Here is a 21119-nt window from a genome sequence, read left to right as displayed (position 1 = left end):
CAATCAGAATCCAGCCTCTCTGTGTTGACGTGTTAATCCATATAATTTGCCTCGGGCTTTAACAATCTTTAGCAATTTGAGCCATCATAGCATTGAGCCTTTTTCTTGAACCAATCAGATTTCAAATTTGACAGAGCTCCAGCCCTTGTTGATATTAGGGCTTGCTTGATTGGAGCAAAAAGTTATGGATAAAATTTGATAACCACATGGATGAAGAGTTGGGTCAAACCAATTTTGCTTTATCCACTACTTCAATCCAACCCAATTTTTTACAAAATTAGCCATATTGTTGTTTTGCAATACCAGCAAATTGCGTTATTTTTTTACTCAATTATTTTAAGAACCTACATTTGAACCCATGACCCCCAAATTGTGTCGTCGATGTTTAGACTAGTTAGCAATCCTACTAAAAGAGGTCACAAAAAATTCCCATTACCAAAATGTACAATCTTTTTTTTTAAATTTTCACTTTTAATCACTTCTATGTCATTTAAATTCAAGAATCCGAGTCAGAGAACTATTCATACTTTAATGTTGATGCCTCACGCGCAGGTAATGACGGCGCATGCAACATGAGAGTAGTAATTGTTACACAGGTTGATTTATACAAAAGTCTTCCAAGTCTTCCTCTTCTTTTGCTTGCCTTTTGCATAGTAGACATCCATGTTCCCCTCTTTTTTTTTTGTTTTTTTTCTTCCCCTGCTTAAAACGGTCACAAATGGAAGTGTTGAACTCAGAACCGACCTAAAAAAAATCAATTAGGGCTGCAAGCGGTGACGAACAAGCCATTGTACCTCCAAATCCTTTCAGTGACCTTCACACTTTGAATATGTCCCAAAAAAAAAAAATGCTCAAAAAGCATCACTTGGAGCTCTAATTAAAAAAAAAAAAAAATGAATCAATAAAAAGCATGATAGGTGATATGATGAAACTCATCAAAACTATTTGGAGTCCTTTTCTATTTACACATACACCGAAACATATACAGAATAAGAACAAGTACAACTATTAAATGTTCATTGCACGCAATCTTGTGAGCTCTAGTCATTTGTGTTTAAGAATTTAAAAATAAAAAGGGCAACAAATACAGTTATGGCATGCATAGGAGGAGCTGCACCACAAAGACATATAGCACTATAGGTGAGCGCGTACATGGCACCAGAAAGGAGACAAGAGATGATGTTCCTTCAAAATCCTTTTTGGGGAAGAGTTGCTTTTGCATTTCTGAGCCATTTTTGCATAAATTCGAGCCATCACCTCTGCTCTCACCCGTAGCCCACTTTGCCTCACGGGGGGGAAAATACCCCAAAACCTTCAAAGGGTTAAATTACACTAGATAAAATCTCTTGGCAAAGATCACCAAAACTGTGTCCCAATACTTTTGTCCAAAGATTACAAATTTTAATAACTCCAGGTTTAACGATGAATCGGAAAGTAATTGTTGCTGATTATTGCGCGAACGGAATTTAATTGGAAAGTACGGCTCGGGTAAGAGCGCAGGCTGCCTCGTGTCGTTGCAAAAACGGACTCATTTGGAAGACAAAACGTGCGAGCTCGGGAGAAAATCCGGACCATCCCATCCGCTACTACACCCTGCTCAGACACGTGCATGCTTGCATATGTGTGTGTGTGTGTGTGTGAGCACATAACATACATGACATATTGATCATGGAATGTTCATGACAGATGAGAAGGAAATAAACAACAAACATGCCTGCTGCCTGTGGATCAATACACACACGCTGCGACATTGTTCGTTGTTGCGCTCCGCATTGACATGCTGACACTGAGCTCCTGGAAACACAATTTTAACTATTGTTGACCTCCGCCAAGCACAAAAGTGACTGATTTTGTTTTGATTGCTATTAAAATGGTTTTTCAGGATTACGCAAAAATCTTATGACTGATTTGCACAAAACTGTGAATCCAACATAAAAAACACTTGATTATTTTCAATTAAATAACATAAAAAGTTGTTTTATGAGGTAAATGAATAATCCAAAACATTGGCCCAAGTCGATCCAAATACTGGTCAACAGCAAATTTTAATCGGAGTTGGCTTTATGTGTCCCAACATTTTTGACACTGATTTAAAAAAAAAAAAAAAAAAAAAGTGTACTTTATTTTTTTAGCACATCAGGTTTTGGAGATTATTTAATGTTTTTAAATTTGACCTATAAAAGCTTGCGCAATATAGATTCTACCATGTGTTATTTTGAGCTATGACATTTTAGAAACAAAATTCCATCTGTTGCTGAAATATAATATTATATTTTTGTTATTATGAAAACCTGATGTACTAGAGCAGGGGTGTTATATTTTATTATATTATAGAATTATGGTCTATACACAAATTGTTGGATTATTAGCTCTGAAATCAGAAGCCATAGAAAATATGTTTTTTCTTCCTTCACTTTTGTCAACAGTTGAGCCTTGGCGGAGGTCTGCACACTATGAGAGACTCATTTTTTTTATTTTTTTTTGGCTACCGTGTAAGAGAATAGAAGATCAGTCCCGCTGTTAGCAGCTCTCACTTGTGCAGTCTCACATCGTGCATTTGTGGGTGTGTAGTCCGCTTTACGACTGGATGCAATGTGACAAGATGATGGAAAGACACTGCAGGTCTGTTCAGATTTTGGCATTTTTCATCCCCCCCTTTTACACTTGTATAACAAACTCGGGGTTGGTGTAGGAGAAGCCTTGAAATTCATTCTGGTCCAGATTCATGATGAAGAGTTTGTCCGTCGGAGTCAGCTCAACGGCCATCTTAGTGAACTCCTTGTCAAAGTTGCCCACGTCGCGGCGGGATTTCTGACAAACAGAAAAAAAAAATCAAGTCAAAAAAACATTTGGGGCAACATTTCAAAAGGTATAACGACTAGAGATGGAAAAATGAAACTTCAAATTTGGCTCAAAGAAAGGCTTGAAGAAATGGCAAGTCACTGCCATTGAGCGGAGTCAAAAAAAATACACCAACTAGTTCATGAAGCAAATTTGAAGCTTCATTTTCCCATTACTCGTTACTAACGAGACAAAACAGGAAGCAGAAAAAAAGTTCCATTAAAGCACAGTGATGAGGGGGAAAGAAAGGCAAGTCCAAAGACACAAAGACATTTCAATCAGTGATCTGCGGGGGTGAGACAGAAAACGATACTGGTTCTGTGACCTTTGACCTTTATAGGTTCCACTTCATTACACTTATGAAGATCTAGTCTAAATGATTGATTCTATTTCAGGAGCTTTTGGGTCCCCAGTGTGACAAAAACAGAAGCGCGAACAAACCCGGAAACACGACAACAACAAAAAAACGGAAAAGACCTGCTGACGTCACAGAACAGACCCGAGACAAACACCTGCGCGGCAGAGAGAAACATTCCAGTACAAACGAGGCTCCATAGAACAGATTCCACAAGAGGATAGGAGGTGAAGCTGTGAGCCGAGCACATGAAGGAAGAATGTTGACGTTGCCTACCTCCCTTTGTGTCTTGGCGGCCGACTGAGGAAGAAAAGTTGGTTCTCCTACTCACCCGCTCGAATATTTACTAGCTAGCGTGACGCGCGCAATGAACCGTTAGCGAAACCACAAGTAGATCATAAATGAACAATTTCCAAATGTTTTTCTATTTTCTATCAGATGGAGATGTGGAAGAAGAAGGCGGACGCAGTACAAGTGTCCTGGTAGGCACCAGTGAGTATATTCTTACTTTCCAGTCATACAGAACAACAACACAATTCATAGAAGTTTTTCTTTCACCCACAACAATGACAGTTGATATATTCATGACATTTTTTTTCCCCCGTCATTACCTTAAGTGCGTAAACGTCTTCACCGGCGTGACGACACGTGACCAATACTTTGTTGAACGCACATCTCGTCACGATGATTTTTTTTTTTTAGGAGGTTATCGTGTCATTTGTTCTAATGTGCAGTCCAAAATGGCCGACTCCAACTAAACTGGCACGCACGGGTCTTTTTTTTTTTTTTTGAGAGGGTGATGTTGGCTTAGCTGCACTCTGATGATTTTCAGTTGGCACTTTGGCAGCCGCGGATCGAATACAAGAGCTGTAAACAATATTTGGTCTTAACTAAGACGATAATACAACCTGATGCAGTGTAAACGATGATAATAAATTGTGCGATTATCACATTTTTGACCTCTCGTACGGCTGTACCAAATATTTTGGCGCGTGTGTGTCTAAAATCGACTAATGTTCAGCACTTACAAACAATCCGAGGAAGGTCATTTGGGGTTTTTATACAATTCTCCTCAGAGCTGATATTACAAATTTGATATTTCTCTTTTCTTGCCTGCGCTTATTTTTACCATGTTAAAGGAATGGTGAGACTTTTTTTTTTTGCCTGCATATGCTCATGATGGTGATTTCTGGCTCACTATTGCACTGATGTGTGTGTGTGTGTGTGTGTGTGTGTTTGTGTGCAGCGAGGTCAGTGAGTAGCGTGATGGTACTCCGGGTTAACAAATGTGAAGCCTTGGAATTCTTCCTGGTCCAAGTTGGCTATTAGCTCCTTATCTGGGGGGGTCAGCTCTGGGGGGTGGCGTGTGAAAAAGCGGTCAAAGTTCTCGGCGTCACGCCCGCACTGCCGTGGAAGAGGGGAGAGAAGAGAGAGAAAGAGAGAGAGAAAATGGAGGGATGGGAGTGAGCATGATGAGGGATGCCGCCTGGGTTATTATAGTTCAAGAAAACTGACAAAATAAGCGAAAGTGAAAAAAAAATCCAACAAAATAAAATAAAAACATTTCTAAAAAAAAAACAAAAAAATAATTCTGTCTTACATTGCCATCAAATTTGTTTTTGTCAATTAATATAATGCTTCATTTTGGAGGTTCATTTTAAATGTATTTATTTCTGTATCGCCGTCTATATATAAGGTCAAATAATTTTAAAATTGTAGTTGACTTAATTAATTGCGCGACAAATATGGCATATACTATTTTAAAACAGAAAAATAAAATCTCATGAAAACCAAACGAAAACAAATCAAAAAGTATCAACAAACAAGTTGATAATAAATAAATAATTCCATCTGAATGAACTAAAAAAAAAAAAGTAAAAATGAAAAAAAAAAATTCTAAAACTATTATAACCCAGGCTGCAACCCCCCAGCCAAAAAAAAGGCAACGCAAACATGGCATCAACCAATAAAATCGCACAGCTCGTGAACTGCCGATTTCCATTGGTCTATATCGCTGAGTCGTCACCACAATGACAAAGTGCGGGCGATGGTGGCGTGCAAGGAATGACCCCCGACTTACCTGACTTGCTCACTCGCTTACATTGTGTCGTGTGTGAATCGTTCCCACGGCAGAGAGCGCAAGTACTCACAGATTTTGGCTTGAACGGCGGTTGGACCTCTTTGTTCTCCAGTTTTTCCCAGTCGATGTAACGGAAGAAGGCGTGCTCCTTAATGTCCCTCTCGCCTTCGGGACCGCAGCCCAGACGCTTACCCGGGTGCTTGGTCATCAGCTAGACATCACACAGAAATCGAATCAAAGCTGTGTGTCATTTTTTATTTCCCGTGTGTGTCATTGAAGACTCAAATCCGTATTGAAAGTTCATTTGAATGTGGTCTCACCCCCTTGCAGATGGCGACAGCTTCTTTGGACATGGATTTTGGGTAGGACACGTGATGCTCCATGATGGACTGGAACAACTCATCTTCATCCTCCCCGTCAAAAGGCGGCTGGACACGGAAGCGACAACTTAGTAAGTGTTCTCGTCACTATTTAGTGCTTTTTTTGGCAAATGCGAGACCAACCTGCCCCGCGAGCATTTCATAAAGCAGCACGCCAAAGGCCCACCAATCTACAGATTTTCCGTAAGGCTGGTACGCTATGATCTGGAATGTTCACACCAAAGAAGTGAGTCTCATTCAAAGAGGTTTAAAAAAAAAACGTAAAGAGTAAACGAACCTCAGGGGCGATATAGTCGGGTGTCCCGCAAAACGTCTTAGTGGTAACACCGTCGGACATATTCTCTTTGCACATGCCGAAGTCGGCGATTTTGATGTGGCCTTCAGAGTCGAGCATCACGTTGTCCAGCTTGAGATCCCTACGGACACACTTGCAGGTGATAAGTACATACTACGGTTCGAGGAGGATTGTGAACAAACGCGGCGTTCTCAGGTGACAAACACACTCACCGATACACAATTCCTTTGGAGTGGAGGAAGAAGAGGCCGGTGGCGATCTCGGCTGCATAGAACCTGAAAAACCGAAAGGATTTTTGATTTTCTGGCGATAAATTTACTTTATATAAAAAAAAAATTGTATTGTGGCAACACACGAGGCTTTACTCACACTGCATGAGGTTCCTTAAACTTCCCGACCTGTTGGATCTGGTACATTAAGTCCCCTCCGTTAATATACTCCATCACAAAATACAATCGGTCCTGGAGATTCGAACGAAGATCGGTTACCCACGGCGGACATTTTTGATCTTACTTTTGTGTCCTACCATAGTCTGGAAACAGGAATGCAGTTGTGTGAGAAAAGGCGGTTTTCCGGCAAGAGCGAGGACCCGCTTCTCGACCATGGTGCACTCCACGTCATCATCCTGGATCACCACGTCTTTCTTCAGGATTTTCACGGCGTACAACTCGTCCGTACCTTTCCTCTCGGCCAGCATCACCTACGGCAAGCCAGACGATCGGGAAAATTTTCAAAAGTAAGTTTTCCTTCAGCTTGCGGGAAGTACGTAGTGCACCTTGCCAAAACTGCCCTTTCCCAGAACCATGATGAAGTTGAAGTCTGAGAGCTTGATACGGTCCTGGTTGCCGTTGCTGTCATACTTGCTGACGGACGAGGAGGAGGAAGAGTCGGCCGTTTTCCCCGGACCGACTTTTGCCCTCTGCAAAAGAAGAAAACAAGTTGCAAATGTTGACTCGTTCACTACCATTGACGAGAATAGACGTCTGAGTTAAAGATCACAACATTTTCCACAAATCAAGAAGAGTCACACGACTCACTTCAAACTTTTGTCGAAGCTCCTCGTTGCCATCTTCACCGTCAGGCTGGACGGGGACGTTGAAATACTCTCCTTCCTCCTGGGACAGAAGCTTAAACCTTGGGCCGAGGTCAGATACTTGTCAGCACAGCCTTGTCAACAGAACTTAGCAAACTGACACGTGTTCCCGTCTTACCACCCGTCTACGCCTTGTTTCTGCAGCTCTGAGATCCCGAAGGACAGAGAACCCATGAAATCGTTCCTGCTGGTCAGGTCCCAATCCCAGATCTCCACGGACAGGCGGCGGTCCTTGTCGCTTTCTTTCAGGTTACTGATGGAGGCGAAGATATAAAAGCAAAGGTAAGGAAGACATGTGATACTTTTGACATGTGATGAAAGAACATAAAGATAAAAATGGGACTCTTTAGAAGATGTCTCACAAAGTGAAGGTCTCGTTCCAGGTAGGGTTTAGGCAACATTTCATGGTCTTGGTCTTCTGCTTGCTCTCACTCTTGGGGTCAGGGATCAGCTTGAGCTTCACGTAAGGGTCTGACAGGCCGTTAGGATCCATCGGGACCAAGTTCTTGGCCTCTTTGACTGTACGAGACAGAGCAAGACCAAATACTGTTTTTCGTGCGGGGTCTTTAAGATGCTCACCATTGCCGACGCTCAACGCTTTGCTCCCCGGCTGCATTTGACAACACTTAGCAACAGTTTAGCTTGCGCTCCATAATCAATGCAGAACTGTCTGCGAGAGACAAAGCTGGCACATGGACAAATGTCCAACAGGCCATGTGGGCCAATCGTTGCGTTATTGATCAGCTAATGGACTTTCCAGTTTTGCTCTCTCTCTCTTTTGAAGTTGAGGAGGGGCTTTCTATTTGTCTGTCTACCTCCTTATTGTGAGTGTTTCCGTCCACCGTAGGGGGGAGCACTTACTGGTGACGGTCAAAGTGTCGTCTGTGATCCGGGCCGAGATCTGGATACGCCCTCTCCTCTCGGTGTGATCCGTCCCGCAAAGGCTCGGCACGTTGGCCACACAGCGCTTGTGGATGTTCATCATGCAGTCTACATGGTAGCGCACACACACACCGTCATCCAAGCAATTCAGCATTATTTATGTAATAATCTCTATTATCATCCAATTTGATCAATACAATCACAAATCGAATATCTCTATAGAAATAAATCAGACAGCAGACTGTTTCTAGCCAGCTGTGATGTTTCAAGGTGTCCACTAGATGTCAGTACACGCTGATGTAAAAGGCAGCAAACACACACACACTCTTTACGTACGGTCACATTTCATGCCCTGGTGTAGCAGGCCGTAGAGGAGCGAGCCGCAGTGGTCGCAGAAGGTCGGACTGGAGTACGTGTGCACCTTAAACTTGTGTTTACTACGAGGGTCCTGCTGAGACACATAACAGAAGCAATTTAGAATTAAACGTCACGGCTGGACGACGCTCTAAAGTGAAGGATGCATGACTCGCTTGAGCTACTGGCCCATTAAGTTGAAGCAGCCACGCAGCACATTTTCCCCTTTTAACAGCACGTCGAAATGTGATTTGGAGTCATCGCGTTGACAGGAAATGGGCACTGAGTTTGTGCGCGAGCGTAAAGTGCTGACACGGCTAATTCCATTAATAATCTTTTAACTCGATCTCACTCGGCGCGTTAATGTGAACATTTCATTCGAACGCAACCTAAGGCCGTAACTCTTGATTTGAATCGGAATCACGGCGTTCAGTGAGAATCTCAGTTCAACGAGGAACAAATGTTTAATTATGAGTGCGCGTGTGGTGTTGTCGGCTTTTTCTTTGGCAGACAAAACAATGTGATTAAAAGAAGCAGCATCGCTTACATCACAACATATTATACATGGAATAAAAATCTCCTTGAGATGAAAAACAGTAAATGTGAGAAAAAAACGAAAAGAAGTGACAAATGAGCATTTTATCGAAGCAAGTGGTCATCCGTCGCCGCATTGTACCAGTTTGCTACCAGCTACCCAAAGCTACTTTGATTTGATGTGACACGAGAGGTCAAGAGGAAAAACAAGCTGAAAACGGCTATATCGCTACCTAGCGTCGCAGAGGGGGGGATGTGGTTTAGCCAAATACATTTTCTCCACAAGTCGCTGGGTTAGGATTAAATTATCCGGTTGGGTTAACGTACTGATGGGGGAGATAATTGATTCACTGCCCCACTATTTTGAAACTTGCGGCTAAGCTAAAATAAATAAATAAATAAATAATGAAAAATAAATAAACATAAAATAAAATGACTTTGTGACAATTTTTAATTCAAAATTCGGAGGTATTGTTCTCACGCTTCTCATTGGTCGAGGTACCATCAAAATATGCATTTAATGTATATTTGATTGACTTACGTCGGAGGCGGGCCCCTTGTCGGCACCCGGACAGGAAAAGGTGACAAATTCATGACAGCGCTTGTGGACCACAAAACAGCACACTGTGAAAAGAAAGGAGTGAAAAAAAAAATCTGTCACTTGCAATACGATACTAAGCGAAAAATATAGAGATGCATCAATATGTCAATTATGCGCCATTAGTCATTTCACAATAGTTTTTCAGCTGTTCCAGCTTCCCTTCCCGCCAATTCCTATATTTAGTTGTACTTTTATTCCATCACAGCATGGAGGAACAAATCGAAATCAACTCGGCAAAGCTACAATAGCTAACGTGGCTATATTGCAAAACCCCATTTGGAGTAAGCTACGAAATCTTTCAAAATATCTTTTAGAGAAGTTGAGGCTGTTTGTGAAGCAAAGTAGAAGGAAGCAGCTAATGGTGTTGGGTCATTGTCGGTAACCCAACTGAGCATCATTTTAGTGACTGTTAAGATTTTGTCAATTATAAAGAATTTGACCAAGCTAACATTCAAGTTTTGTTACACTGTAAAGATGCTAATATGTTTATTTTTCTTCACTGGAATCACAACAGAAATGCTAGCTAGCCTCCAAATGAGCCTCTGCAAAACTGTTCTGTATGTTTTAGTTTATTAGGTAATAAAAAGCGGAAAAAAATAAATGAAAGGATTTAATTAAATAATAAATCATAGATAGATAGATAGATAGATAGATAGATAGATAGATAGATAGATAGATAGATAGATAGATAGATAGATAGATAGGATTAACTTCTTCAACACAGTCCATCAGCCAGAGGACAGATTTTTACAAATCAGGATCATTTTATAAAGTAGGTCGAACTAGCTCTGACCCTTTGTTACCATGGAGACTACTCTAAGTGATTAATAAACACTGAGCATTAAATACAGTTTATTCCGGCCACTTGCCATCAAGTCAATTGCACAATAACTATTCATGCAGCTATAAAAAGGAGCGCTGTACAAATTAAAAAGTCATTCGATGGCCAAGCTAGTGAATTGATCACAATCCTAACAAAAAAAAAAGGCAGGATTTTCTCTGGCTGAGGCCAAATGTAAAGTTTTACAAAGAGCAGAGGGCCCCACCGATTATTTGAACCGATTAATCGGCTGAAAAATAAAAAATAGTTATAAAAGGATTAAATAAAACGTTTGCAACCTCGCTGTATTTCAGAACGACTGCTCGATAATGAACAGCCGCTCTCCAAGCTGCTGAGTTTCATTCGGTGCCAGTCTGACCAAAACCTGCTTCACAGCTCATCATTTCTTGAAGCTCTATCGGTATTATTTTATCATGAATGGCCTCATCTGTCTTCATTCATGACACTACAAAAGTATCACACATCTGCTTTTCAGACGCCTTCCTCAAAAGAGACACTCCAACCTTGAATGTTTGCTAAACAGTGCGAAAATCAGGTTGTGTCCATCTGGGCGGAGAATTCATTTGTGTGTTTGCGGTGTGTCAGAAAAAGCAGAAACGGCACACCAGCAAACAGTCACACTCTAGCCTTCTGTTCATAAATCTTCACACACACACAGAAAACACACTCCGGCATGCAACAGAAAGACAGGCCGAGTGACCCGCCGTGGAGGTCTTTGCTCTGTTGCCTAGCAACCAAGCCGAGCCTGACAGTCGAGCCTACCGACCCCTTTCCGAGTGACTGGCGGCGTTAACGGCAAATCAAAACATTTCGACAAACATTCCTGCAAATATCTACTTGGAGGAAGTTTAGGAAATCTAAATTGGTCGGGAACGTGTGTCGAAATAGCCAACTCTTTCGAAATAATTAGCTCAAAATACAATTCAAAAAAACCGAGTGCCGTCAGAGTACAAACAATTAAAAGACGTGTGGAAGCACGCTTGCTCATCCTGTCTGTTTCCGACGGCAACAACAAACTGAGCTGTAACACAAACCTGACGATCAATGATGGCTCAATCGATTCAAACAACAGCGATCATCGGTATTTGCTGTCCAATCTGATTGTGACAAGTTTTGTCGCGCAGCCTCCTCGTCATTACTGCCAGAAAGCAAATGAGCCGCCGCCAACGGAGTGCCAAGCGGCGGCGTGAGAATGAAATTCAGCACCTCAAGTTAACTTTTTGGTATTGACGGGAGCACAATAATTATGGATGAGAGTCTGGACTCCAAATGATGACAAATCTGAATGTGCCTGTTAGTCGAGTAGACCTGATTAGACATTCACTGACTCTTCCTCGCTGATGAAAACTTCTCCTTGTAATGAAGGAGATGCACTTGTGCTGACATGAATTATTGCAGATAAATCAATGAAGTCATTTCTGGCCTCCTTGGAAGAAGAAATACACCTTATGAGGCAAGCTCTTCTCAAGGATGACATTTGAAGAGCGCCAAGGTTGCCAGTTTGTCAACAGCGATGTTAGCCGGGGAGAATTTTTATATATGCGACGGACATGTCATTTCAACTCACTGCCGGATTTTGCCTCTTTTGCGTTGGACGCCATTGTTTGATTACATCGCATTTAATTATCTAAATGAGTTCCGTGTGTAACCCACAGGAAAATAAATGCTACAAAAAATATGCGAGAGACTTCCAGACCATTTCATCACGACGCTGAGACAATTCCACAGGAAATTAAAGCAATGTGACTTCCTTATAGTGATCGTGGGAGTCTACAAGCAAACAAACATATGAAGGAAGGATTCAAAGGAGAAGTCTTCACCTGCAGAACCAGTACGGAAACACACCCAGAAGGCACAGAAGACACCTTTGTCACATGAGCGTACAGGTAAGAGCACGTTTACACCACATGTCTGACATTCCTCCCGTTCTGGCGCTCCTCCTATCACGATAGCGCACTGCACACTCTCGTTCGGAGCTGCTTCCGAGAACAGGGTAAACGAAGCCACGACATTCGACACACCTGCTCGTTCTAGTTAACGCCCCAAAACGCAGCTCGGGTTTTCATCGGGGACTATTCATTGACACAGCCAACAGCAATGTTTATTACTGTGGTGGTGCCACACTGATTATGCAACAACGTTTTGGAGATTTAAAAAGCTAATACAGCTTTAGATGGATCGTGTCTGTCATAATGGACTTGCCAAAAGCAATGGCACGCCCTGTATTTTCATGGACCTTAAGGTACAACCTTTACTCCCTTTGACGGACAAACCTGTCGATTATCTGTCACAAAAGGAAGCTGATCTACTGTTTGGTCACTGGAGCAACACAGAAGATGATCAATATTAACATCGCAAGTAACCCCGCTATGACCTGCGGGGTTAATTGCTTCTGATCTGCTGATGGGCAGGGAACATAGCCAGAGACAACATGGTTGGATAATACAAAAAGCTTTCACCAGTTATTCTTGCGTGAGGGAAAAAAAACCCAGAAGAACTAGAATAATCCACAGCTTAAAAAAAAAAAAAAAAGATGAGGCACGCAAGGTCATAGATGTACACGTGTTGTATAATTAACACGATAGTTCTTCGTGATAAAAACAAACAAGGCAGCATCAAAAAGGAAATTCACAGCTTGTTTGGTCATGCACAGGCAATATCCATGTCAGTGAAGACTAATTTTTCTCTCACTGATGAAGTGATGGCACCTAAGCACCTCAGTGAAGGCCGCCTGGGCTACGGGGGAGGGAACCACACTAAAGTCCGTCACCCTTTCAATGGCCTAGTGTGAGTAATGGTCGCTGTGGCGACGACGTGAACCTTGACCCGACCAACCATCCGCCCACCAGCACTCCAAACCCACCGTTTCTCGAGAAGAAAGTGAGAAGGGGTTTTTGTGGACTCTCTTTTGATGCTGCTCATTCATCTCTGTGCGTAAACACTCGCCAACACCAGCACAGTGAGAGCTCAGCCGGTGACAAAAAGCAGACCTGAGGCCCACTTAAGACAACAAACTCGAAAACCCACAGCCATCTTCAAGCAGGCTTCTTACCTTGGCATTGGAATCCCTGCTTGCCGAAGCCCCTGCGGACACAAGAGCAATAAGACTTGACGTGGGAATTGGAGAATGTTACAAAACAGTAAAAGTGAGAAACTCAATAGGGCTGATTACGATTGCACATTTCACCTATTTACTATTTCTTATTCGAATTGTTCAAATGCTAGCAGTAGGTATGCTAACATATAGCAAAAATAATAACGTAAGAAGCCGAGGTCTCCAGCATAAACTGTTCACATGTTGAAGTTAGAATAGGATGATTTGGTAGTGAAATATGGAATATATTTATCATGTGCATTTACAGTGCATATTCATGGACAATGTGGATTATTGAAAAATGGAGGTTGAGAGATGAGGATGAGATTAGTCCGTAAAATGTCTGCCAATTATCATGTATAATATGGTGGATTCATAAAAACTGTGGGGAAAGGTGAAAAAATAGTAAGCTACAGGATCCTGAATTTTGTGACCATTTTCAAGATGAAATCTTTGAATCATTTGAGAAATGTGGAAGGACTAAAATAATAATAATGGGCTGTGCATTATGGAAATGAAGCATTTTTGTCGTAATGATCATTGCACATTATCGGGTGAATGCCGTTCAGTATTCGCCCAATAATGTGAATTACTCATGACGCATTCAATGACACACATGGGCATGCAGCAGGCCCCCGCGTGCCTGCGGATGGGGCTGCGTGGCGATGCGGCAAAAAAAAAAAAAAAAAAAAAAGAAGCCAAGCCGCGGACGTCCGCGGTGCAACTGTCGCTATTGTCAGATTTCGGGAAACGCTGCTGCTGCATCAAGTGAATCACCTGTGTCCATACACACACATTCACACACACACATACATGCAATCCTCACCAGATGAAGTCGGTGCAGTGGCTGCAGAAGGTGGGCTGCTTGAAGAAGCGCGCGATGAACTTGTGGTTCTTCACCTCGTGGACGTTCTTCTGGCGTAAGGCGCCCTGACGGGCAAAGCCGCGCGCGCCCTCCGCCACCTCTCCGTCGCTGCCGGGGTCAGCCATCTTAACGAGGAAGCGGCGGCGGAGGTGGTGGTGATGGTGGAGGCGGCGGCTGTCCGAGGGAGAGGAATGAGAGGAGGGGGGCTCCGAAGGGAGGAGGCGCGGCGGGGGTGCAGGTGTCTTTTTCTTCTTCTCCTCCTCCTCCGCCCCTCGTCGTCGTCCAAATCGTCGCTTTCCCCACCCCTGCTGTCGATTTTGGGCCGGTTCCGACGAGTTCTGTGCTCGCTGTTGCTTCTTCCGGCGTGCCCTCGCCCCCTTGCTTCCCTGTTGATAGACTGTCAGTGTTTCTGCTTGCTTAGGTACCTCTCTCGCTTCCTTTTTGTCGCTCTCGCGCTATCTACGACGGTCCCGATATACGACGATGCGAATATACGAACGGCTCGCGATGAACTTTTGACCATGATCGTAACTCGAATTGCACTTTCCCTGCGCTCCCCCCTATTTCGCAATAATCATGTCAAGACAGAATGTGGGTGTGCTGCATTTGTGTAGATTTTAAGGAATTAGCACGCACGATGCAGTGCTCAAACAAGAAAAGCAAACACTTATCATTCTTAAAATAACAAAATAAATAAACACACCCCTTTAACAAATCAGATTGTCAATTTCTTTTCAGTCATCTGTCAAATAAAATGTGAGTGCTCTGTGGTTCAAACAATCCAAATAAAACAGGTTTTAAAGTTGATCCCACTAGTTTCTCCGTGGCATTTACAGGCATATTTTCTAATGGCCTATTGTAAAACCTCACCGACCAGATTGTCTAGAAGCATGACAGGAAAGTTATATTTATATTTAATTTTAATTTGTCAGTAAGAAGCAGTACACACGTGAAATTCTGTAAAACTAAACAAATAATTACACATTTTGTAATTAATCAAACTATATTGCTGCTTGTTTAATGCGTATATACAATACAAAAGTCCATGGGCAAGCTAATTAATCTAGCATTGATGCTGTGGTAGTTAAAACTCTAAGCGATGGATATTTACAGAAAGACCTTGCAGAAACACGTGGAGAGGCAATATGATACTCATAAATATATGTTCTTTATCCTCTGCGGGAATACGACAATTAGTTGCGTCCGTCTAATCATGTTACGTTGTCAAACCCAATTGTACTGTACAATGGCTGTATTATACTGACCCCTAGTGGTTAAATCGCACACCGCAGAAGAATGCTGATTAAAATATGATAAACATGATACAAAATCGGTTGGTTCCACGCTTTCCACTTTTGTGCAAATTCTCTCTTCTACCGTATTTACTGTAGGAAACACCACAAGATTTTCGTTTCTAAGAATCAAATTGTTCGACATATCAGAAGCATAATTAATATTCCAAATGTTGTATCTTGTCATTACATTAAACCCAGAACTATACCTGTTCTTTAAATATAATGTAGAACTATAATGTCAAACTAGATGGACGGACGGACCCCGGGAGAAAAATTACACTTTTAATTTGTCTCAAAATCTGCAGTCATGTGGGGGGATAATGCTGATTATGTCTCCCTCCTGTGGTGGAACCCTGAACATACATGTCATGCGTATCAAAATGCAGTGACAAGGGCTCACACAAAGCCAAGTGTCTTATTGGTTAAGTGTGATGAAGCCACCTTGTGATTGGCTGAAATTTGGTGTCGTCAGAGCAACCCGGAACACATTGTACCTGTGCAGCAAATTGTGTAAGTGTCCTCTGTTCCGTGCTGAGAGACAATAAATATATTATATTTTCAACGTGGCATATTATAATAAAGTCTTGTTTTCAAACCAAATTCAACAAGTATCTCAGTTCAGTCATGCCGACGTCTCCAGTTAAAACGCGCATTCCCCTCACTAGTTTTGGCCACTTGATAACAGAGGTGAAGGTAAGCAATATTTTTTTTCTACTCTGCGAATGTTTTATAACAAAATGCAATTAAAGTCAAAATGGCATCCCAGTTTATTTTGGAAAAATGATTTAAATCGGAATATCGGTTTGGGGTTAAAAGATGCAACTGCATTGGAGAGGAACACTTAAAAAAAAGAAAATACCACATTGACATTACTGACAATTTCATTCACGTATGTAAAATGGCAACAAGAAATTCATTGCGTCATACTTTCTCGAACTATCTTTGAATTGAATCATAATTGGAAAGTGTAGTCATACTCATAAGAGTCATAAGGTGCTGCATTGTTTCACTTTCACTATGATAAGAAGTTTCTTTTTAGATAACCCTTATCATTCCACAAGGAGGCACTTACTTTTGTTTTAGCAGAAATCATTGTTACAGGAAACAATAAAGCAATAGCACACAAAGAAGACCAAAATGTCGACCGATTGGATGAACCCAATGCCGCACTAATGACCAAGTTGAGTGCGGAAGCATTATCGTGGTCAAAAAGTTGCAGCAAATTACTCTCTTGTTTTCATGTGGCATTTCAGAGACAGCTATTTGGCATTAAAGCGCCAGCACCGGCGGAGCTGACCGGTTTGAGAAAGTACTTCAACGGCTACACGCTGCAGGGGCGCCGAAATGTATGTGACACAAAATTATTTCAATGTATATCTCGAGACCGCCGTACAGTGAGGACATTTTATCTTCATCCAACCAGAAGTGAGGAAAATCTCTATCTGCTTTCTTCCAGTGCGTCTTGGCTACTTATGGTATCTTGCTGGTAACGGCGACGGCCTATTTCATACACAGGCAAGACAAAAAACAAGCTGTGAAGGACTGCGCTGCCTGAAAAAAAAAAAAATCATGGTTACGTTTGTGATCCATTATTTATTATGTGAAAGAAACAAAGAGACCATATAAAAAGGCACAACAGTGCACGGCTAGACAATTTGATCAAGTGTGTTTTTTCAATCACTGCTTTTATTGTGCACCGCCAGTACAAAAATACCATGTCCGCCAACCAATCAGGTATGTAACGCTTAATAAAATAACATGGATTAAAATAATAAAGGTTATTTTGTTTTCCCCAACAGAAATGTGCAAGTTCTGAGAGTTAAAACAATTGCAAAATTCACCAGCAGAAATAGGCTTCCATACTTTTCAGTTTGTACTTAAAAGAACCTGGGTTGAATCTGAAAAAAGGAATAAGGAAATTATATTATATAATTGCTATCTTATCTCTTTTGGGGGCATAGGTGTACATGGTATTTTGTTTTGGTCATTAGTTTAGATTGCTCTTTATTATTATTATTATTATTATTATTATTATTATTATTATTATTATTATTATTATTATTATTATGAGTAAGGCCATGATGTAATTTAATGAAACTACTAACTAGTGTTTTTTTTTTCTATGCTACCATAAACGTCTCCTGTTTACCGGCTATTAATTCCCTAGTTAGTAGTCGTAATAAAAGCTCGACGAAAGCGAAAGTCGACGCTCTCCCCGATTACCTGATTTGAAGTCACGTGATTTAGCATAACCCGAACGAGAGCTGACACACCTCCTCTACTGTGCTCCTCCTCCAAGTGTTAAATCGAAAGTAAATCATGATTTCAGACGAGTTGCAAGTTGCGCGTAAGTACAATAATGTTATTATTTTTGTTGATTTGATTGTATTGTAGCGGAGATGGGCTAGTCCTGCACGTTTCTTTAAGTTAAATACATTTGTTTACATCTTGTTGGATGTTATGTTGAATAACTCTTAAGCTATACAATTTAATTGCCCGTGACATTGTTTATCAAGATTTCACATACAAGAATTGCGAAGAGCAAAAATCTGCGTAGAAAATACAATGATTCTAAATGTCTTTATATCGAAGTATTAAGTATTCCATAACTGTCAAGCAGTCAATGAATCTTATTTAATAACATATCTTGATTTCCATCATCTTAATGGGGAAAACACACACACATTTTAAAACTGAAAAACAAATGCAGAAATTAATTTTTGTTTACTGGTTTGTCCCAATACATGACATAGAATAGGCGAAAACATTGCTCATTGTTTTCCAGAGTAAAATAAATGTCCTTTATTGTGATTTAACACAAAAATATACTCGGCTATTTAGAATTTTAAATCTAAAAATACAAAACAATACATTTGTTATCAGAAATAAGAATTAAGTCCTCCTCTGCGCCCTTGTTTTGTTTCTGTTTAGACTATTGAAAATAATCCCACGTGTATAAATGATCTGTCTCATCTGCGTTTCATTGCTTTATCAACTCTAGGGGTGACATCAGGACGCTTCCATTGCTCCTCTTTATACGTGGAATAGAAGAACCATGCTGCCACAAAATGGACCGAGCAATTGATGGCGCCCAGAACTGAGATTTTGCTAGCAGCCAACGGCGGAGAAAATGGTGAACCCAGCAGTCATCCAGCGAAGGTTTCCCTATGCTATAGGATGGTTAGAGATAAGCTCAAGAGAGCAGTAAGAAAGAAAAAGAATTCAAAACAAAAGAAACAGAATCAAGCTCCAGACGAGCCTGCGCCATCTCAACAAGTCCCGAATGCGGAACACGAGGAGCAGGATGTTGCCGAGAGGCCACTGGAGATGTTGGAATGGAGCCACTTGCATAATCTCCACCTCTCAGACGATCAACTTGAAACCTGGTGTCAGGTACATACTTGGCTCGCGTTGTGAAACTCGAACAAAAGCAAGGCCTGAAAATATGATAGTTTCACTTTTAAATATCACCCTGCATCTGTTCACTCAAACATGACGTCTGATACTATTTTCAGCGTCATAGGAAGTTTCGGTTTTTAAACATTGCTGTGAGATGAAATCACCAATCGCCGTACTTTCTGCAGGCATATATTCTTTATCCTCTACTCCCCAAAAAAATCCACCCTGTATGTGTGAAAATTTTAACCAGACACAAAATATGTACTCTACAGAGTGGAGCGGCCGCCGCCAACTTGCCCACTCACCAGCGTCCATTCAACAGCTGGAAGGAGTACAAACTGGTGAAGCGCACTTACCAGCAGCTCCAGCACAGTTCCTACTACTGGGGATCGATGAACATGGAGGAGGCACACCAAATCCTCTGGCTGACCTCACCGGGCACCTTCCTCATCAGGTAACTCAATTCTGGAAGTTAGTTAGCTAAAAGCTAAAGAGATGCTAAATATGATTGATTTCAACATCATTGAGTCATGTTATTCTTCAAATATTCCAAAATGTCATCTCAGTGACTTCAAAAGTATTTCAGAGCAGTGAGTTGTGTTATTAGACTCTGTACTTGCCTAAGCCCTTTATCCATAAGATCTAGTGCCGGCCCTGCTGAGGAAGTTTTTTTTTTTTTTTTTTTTTTTTTAAATCTTGCACATGACAAATACTCCATTACTATCTTTTAAAAAGATATATAAAAACTAATAGCAACGCCTGACAGGACAAGCCGCAACAACAACAAACAAATGACGGAATGTTGTCTTTCCAGAGACAGCGGGCAGACGGACGTCTTCTTCACCTTGAGCTACCACAGCGACGACGGGCCAACCAGCGTCCGTGTGGTGCTCAGAAAGCTGCTCTTCGGACTCTGCGGGAGCCAAAAGACTTTCGCCTCCCTTTTTGATCTGCTGGCTTACTACAGCAGCCCGTCACGCAAACTGACCACACCGTATCGCCGGCAGCGGCCTGAGTGCCTCAAGCAGATCTGCAGGAGGGCTCTGGTTCAGACGTACGGGGCAGAGAACATAAGAAACTTAGCAGGACTCAGTTGTGAGGTGAAAGACTATGTTCATGCGTATCCTTACTCGATATAGTGGAAATACATTATATTGTGTACATAAATGTATATTGCAGGGACTTGTCTGCTAAAAAAAAAGAAAAAGTCTTTTGATTGAAATAATAACTTACCGAATTCGCCCGAATATAAGACAACCCCGATTATAAGACGACCCCCTCTTTTTCAAGACTCAAGTTTGAAAAAAGACTTTGTCTAGACCCCGACTGTAAAACGACCCACCCTTTTTCAGTTTTATTTCAATTGCAAAAAAAAAAAAACTCGTCTTATATTCAAGCCAATACGGTACAAGCATTTCATTCCTGGCAGCTTGTAATTTATCCATGAACCAAATCAACAGCGAAAAATGCCCAAGTCCAAAGAAAGCTGGTTAAAAATTGTTTGCTTTCCGATCAGTGATAAGGAAGCCCCACTTTTAAACCGCCCATATACGGCTCAGGTAAGTCGATAATGAAATGTATTGCCTCCTTGTGGGCTTTCAGCTGAAAATTAAATTTAAAGCAACAGTCTCATTTTTTATTCAAAAACTCTCAATGTATTTTGGGATCAGGAAAATGACAAAATGTTATGAGCTTGCATTTTCGATTTGGGAGAAATTACGCTCAATACGGTCACACTCCTTCCTCACATCTTGGTGATATTACTAACTTTGGTACGATTTCCACTTAGGTCATGTGTATATTAGTATTTTGTTTTAACAGAAATGTTCTCTATACTAATTTAACTTTTGGATTATAAGAAGACTTCCATTCATTTGATGTACAACCAATTCAAGGAGTAAAGGATTAACTAAAATACTTTTTAATCATTTATTACAGTTTCCTGGTGACTAAATAATGTGTTGTGACATGCTTTTCTCCAAACACCCCAAGGATGGAAAAACTGCAGATTAAAAAAGTATGTGGGACATCGACACATAACCACGCATAAGTAAGTAGCCACCTCATTTTGCATTGAGAAGTTGTATGGGGGCGATTTTTATGAAAATTAGTGCAGAACGGCTCGCTCATTTACACATTTTAAGAAAAAGGCAGATCAAAGTTTTATTTATCTGTTGAATTTCACACTCGATGGGTGAGAAGGCACTCCA

At 41.3% G+C, this 21119-nt stretch overlaps 2 protein-coding genes and 1 pseudogene across 8 annotated transcripts in view; 2 read left to right on the top strand and 1 right to left on the bottom strand.

Moving 5' to 3' along the window:
- LOC125969140 (ADP-ribosylation factor-binding protein GGA2-like) overlaps positions 1 to 13859 on the top strand; it is a 37632-nt gene extending 23773 nt beyond the window's left edge. For both annotated transcript variants that reach the window (XR_011086842.1, XR_011086841.1), the window contains 9 exons: positions 2427 to 3509; positions 3635 to 3688; positions 5607 to 5727; positions 6483 to 6687; positions 6751 to 7096; positions 7189 to 7326; positions 7892 to 8041; positions 12014 to 12142; positions 12553 to 13859. The gene's annotated coding sequence lies outside the window, so the exon portion shown is untranslated. The remainder of the gene's footprint in view (positions 1 to 2426; positions 3510 to 3634; positions 3689 to 5606; positions 5728 to 6482; positions 6688 to 6750; positions 7097 to 7188; positions 7327 to 7891; positions 8042 to 12013; positions 12143 to 12552) is intronic.
- On the bottom strand, positions 516 to 14340 carry LOC125969131 (protein kinase C beta type). Of its 6 annotated transcripts, none has more exons than XM_049720876.2 (17): positions 14177 to 14340; positions 13309 to 13340; positions 9356 to 9438; positions 8263 to 8377; positions 7906 to 8034; positions 7407 to 7563; positions 7163 to 7297; positions 6989 to 7085; positions 6727 to 6870; positions 6478 to 6651; positions 6321 to 6412; positions 6164 to 6226; positions 5934 to 6072; positions 5780 to 5860; positions 5597 to 5704; positions 5347 to 5487; positions 516 to 2811 (listed from the first exon to the last, which is right to left on the bottom strand). In XM_049720876.2, the coding sequence occupies exons 1-17, from the start codon at positions 14338 to 14340 to the stop codon at positions 2659 to 2661; spliced, it is 2007 nt and encodes a 668-aa protein (XP_049576833.1). In that variant the 3' UTR covers positions 516 to 2658. The 6 variants fall into 6 exon arrangements, with proteins under 6 accessions (XP_049576833.1, XP_049576835.1, XP_049576832.1 ...); XM_049720878.2 differs by having other exon boundaries at positions 8263 to 8374; XM_049720875.2 differs by lacking the exon at positions 516 to 2811 and adding an exon at positions 3666 to 4600.
- A 3260-nt stretch (positions 14341 to 17600) lies between these two features.
- LOC125969138 (suppressor of cytokine signaling 1-like) lies at positions 17601 to 20841 on the top strand (annotated as a pseudogene).
- Positions 20842 to 21119: the final 278 nt, after the last annotated feature.

This window comes from Syngnathus scovelli, chromosome 5, assembly GCF_024217435.2.
Source record: "Syngnathus scovelli strain Florida chromosome 5, RoL_Ssco_1.2, whole genome shotgun sequence".
NCBI classification, from domain to species: domain Eukaryota; kingdom Metazoa; phylum Chordata; class Actinopteri; order Syngnathiformes; family Syngnathidae; genus Syngnathus; species Syngnathus scovelli.
Note: the sequence above shows the minus strand (reverse complement) of the source record. Positions and strands in the feature narration are given on the sequence as shown.

What these genes read in the sequence shown, in the direction of transcription:
- LOC125969131 (XM_049720876.2), bottom strand. Translation starts at nt 14,340, where the DNA reads ATGGCTGACCCCGGCAGCGACGGAGAGGTGGCGGAGGGCGCGCGCGGC. An exon ending in AGCTTCGACAAAAGTTTGAA is followed by an intron (nt 6,871 to 6,988) that starts GTGAGTCGTGTG and finishes CTTCTTTTGCAG; the next exon opens with AGGGCAAAAGTCGGTCCGGG. An exon ending in ATGAAATGCTCGCGGGGCAG is followed by an intron (nt 5,705 to 5,779) that starts GTTGGTCTCGCA and finishes TTCCGTGTCCAG; the next exon opens with CCGCCTTTTGACGGGGAGGA.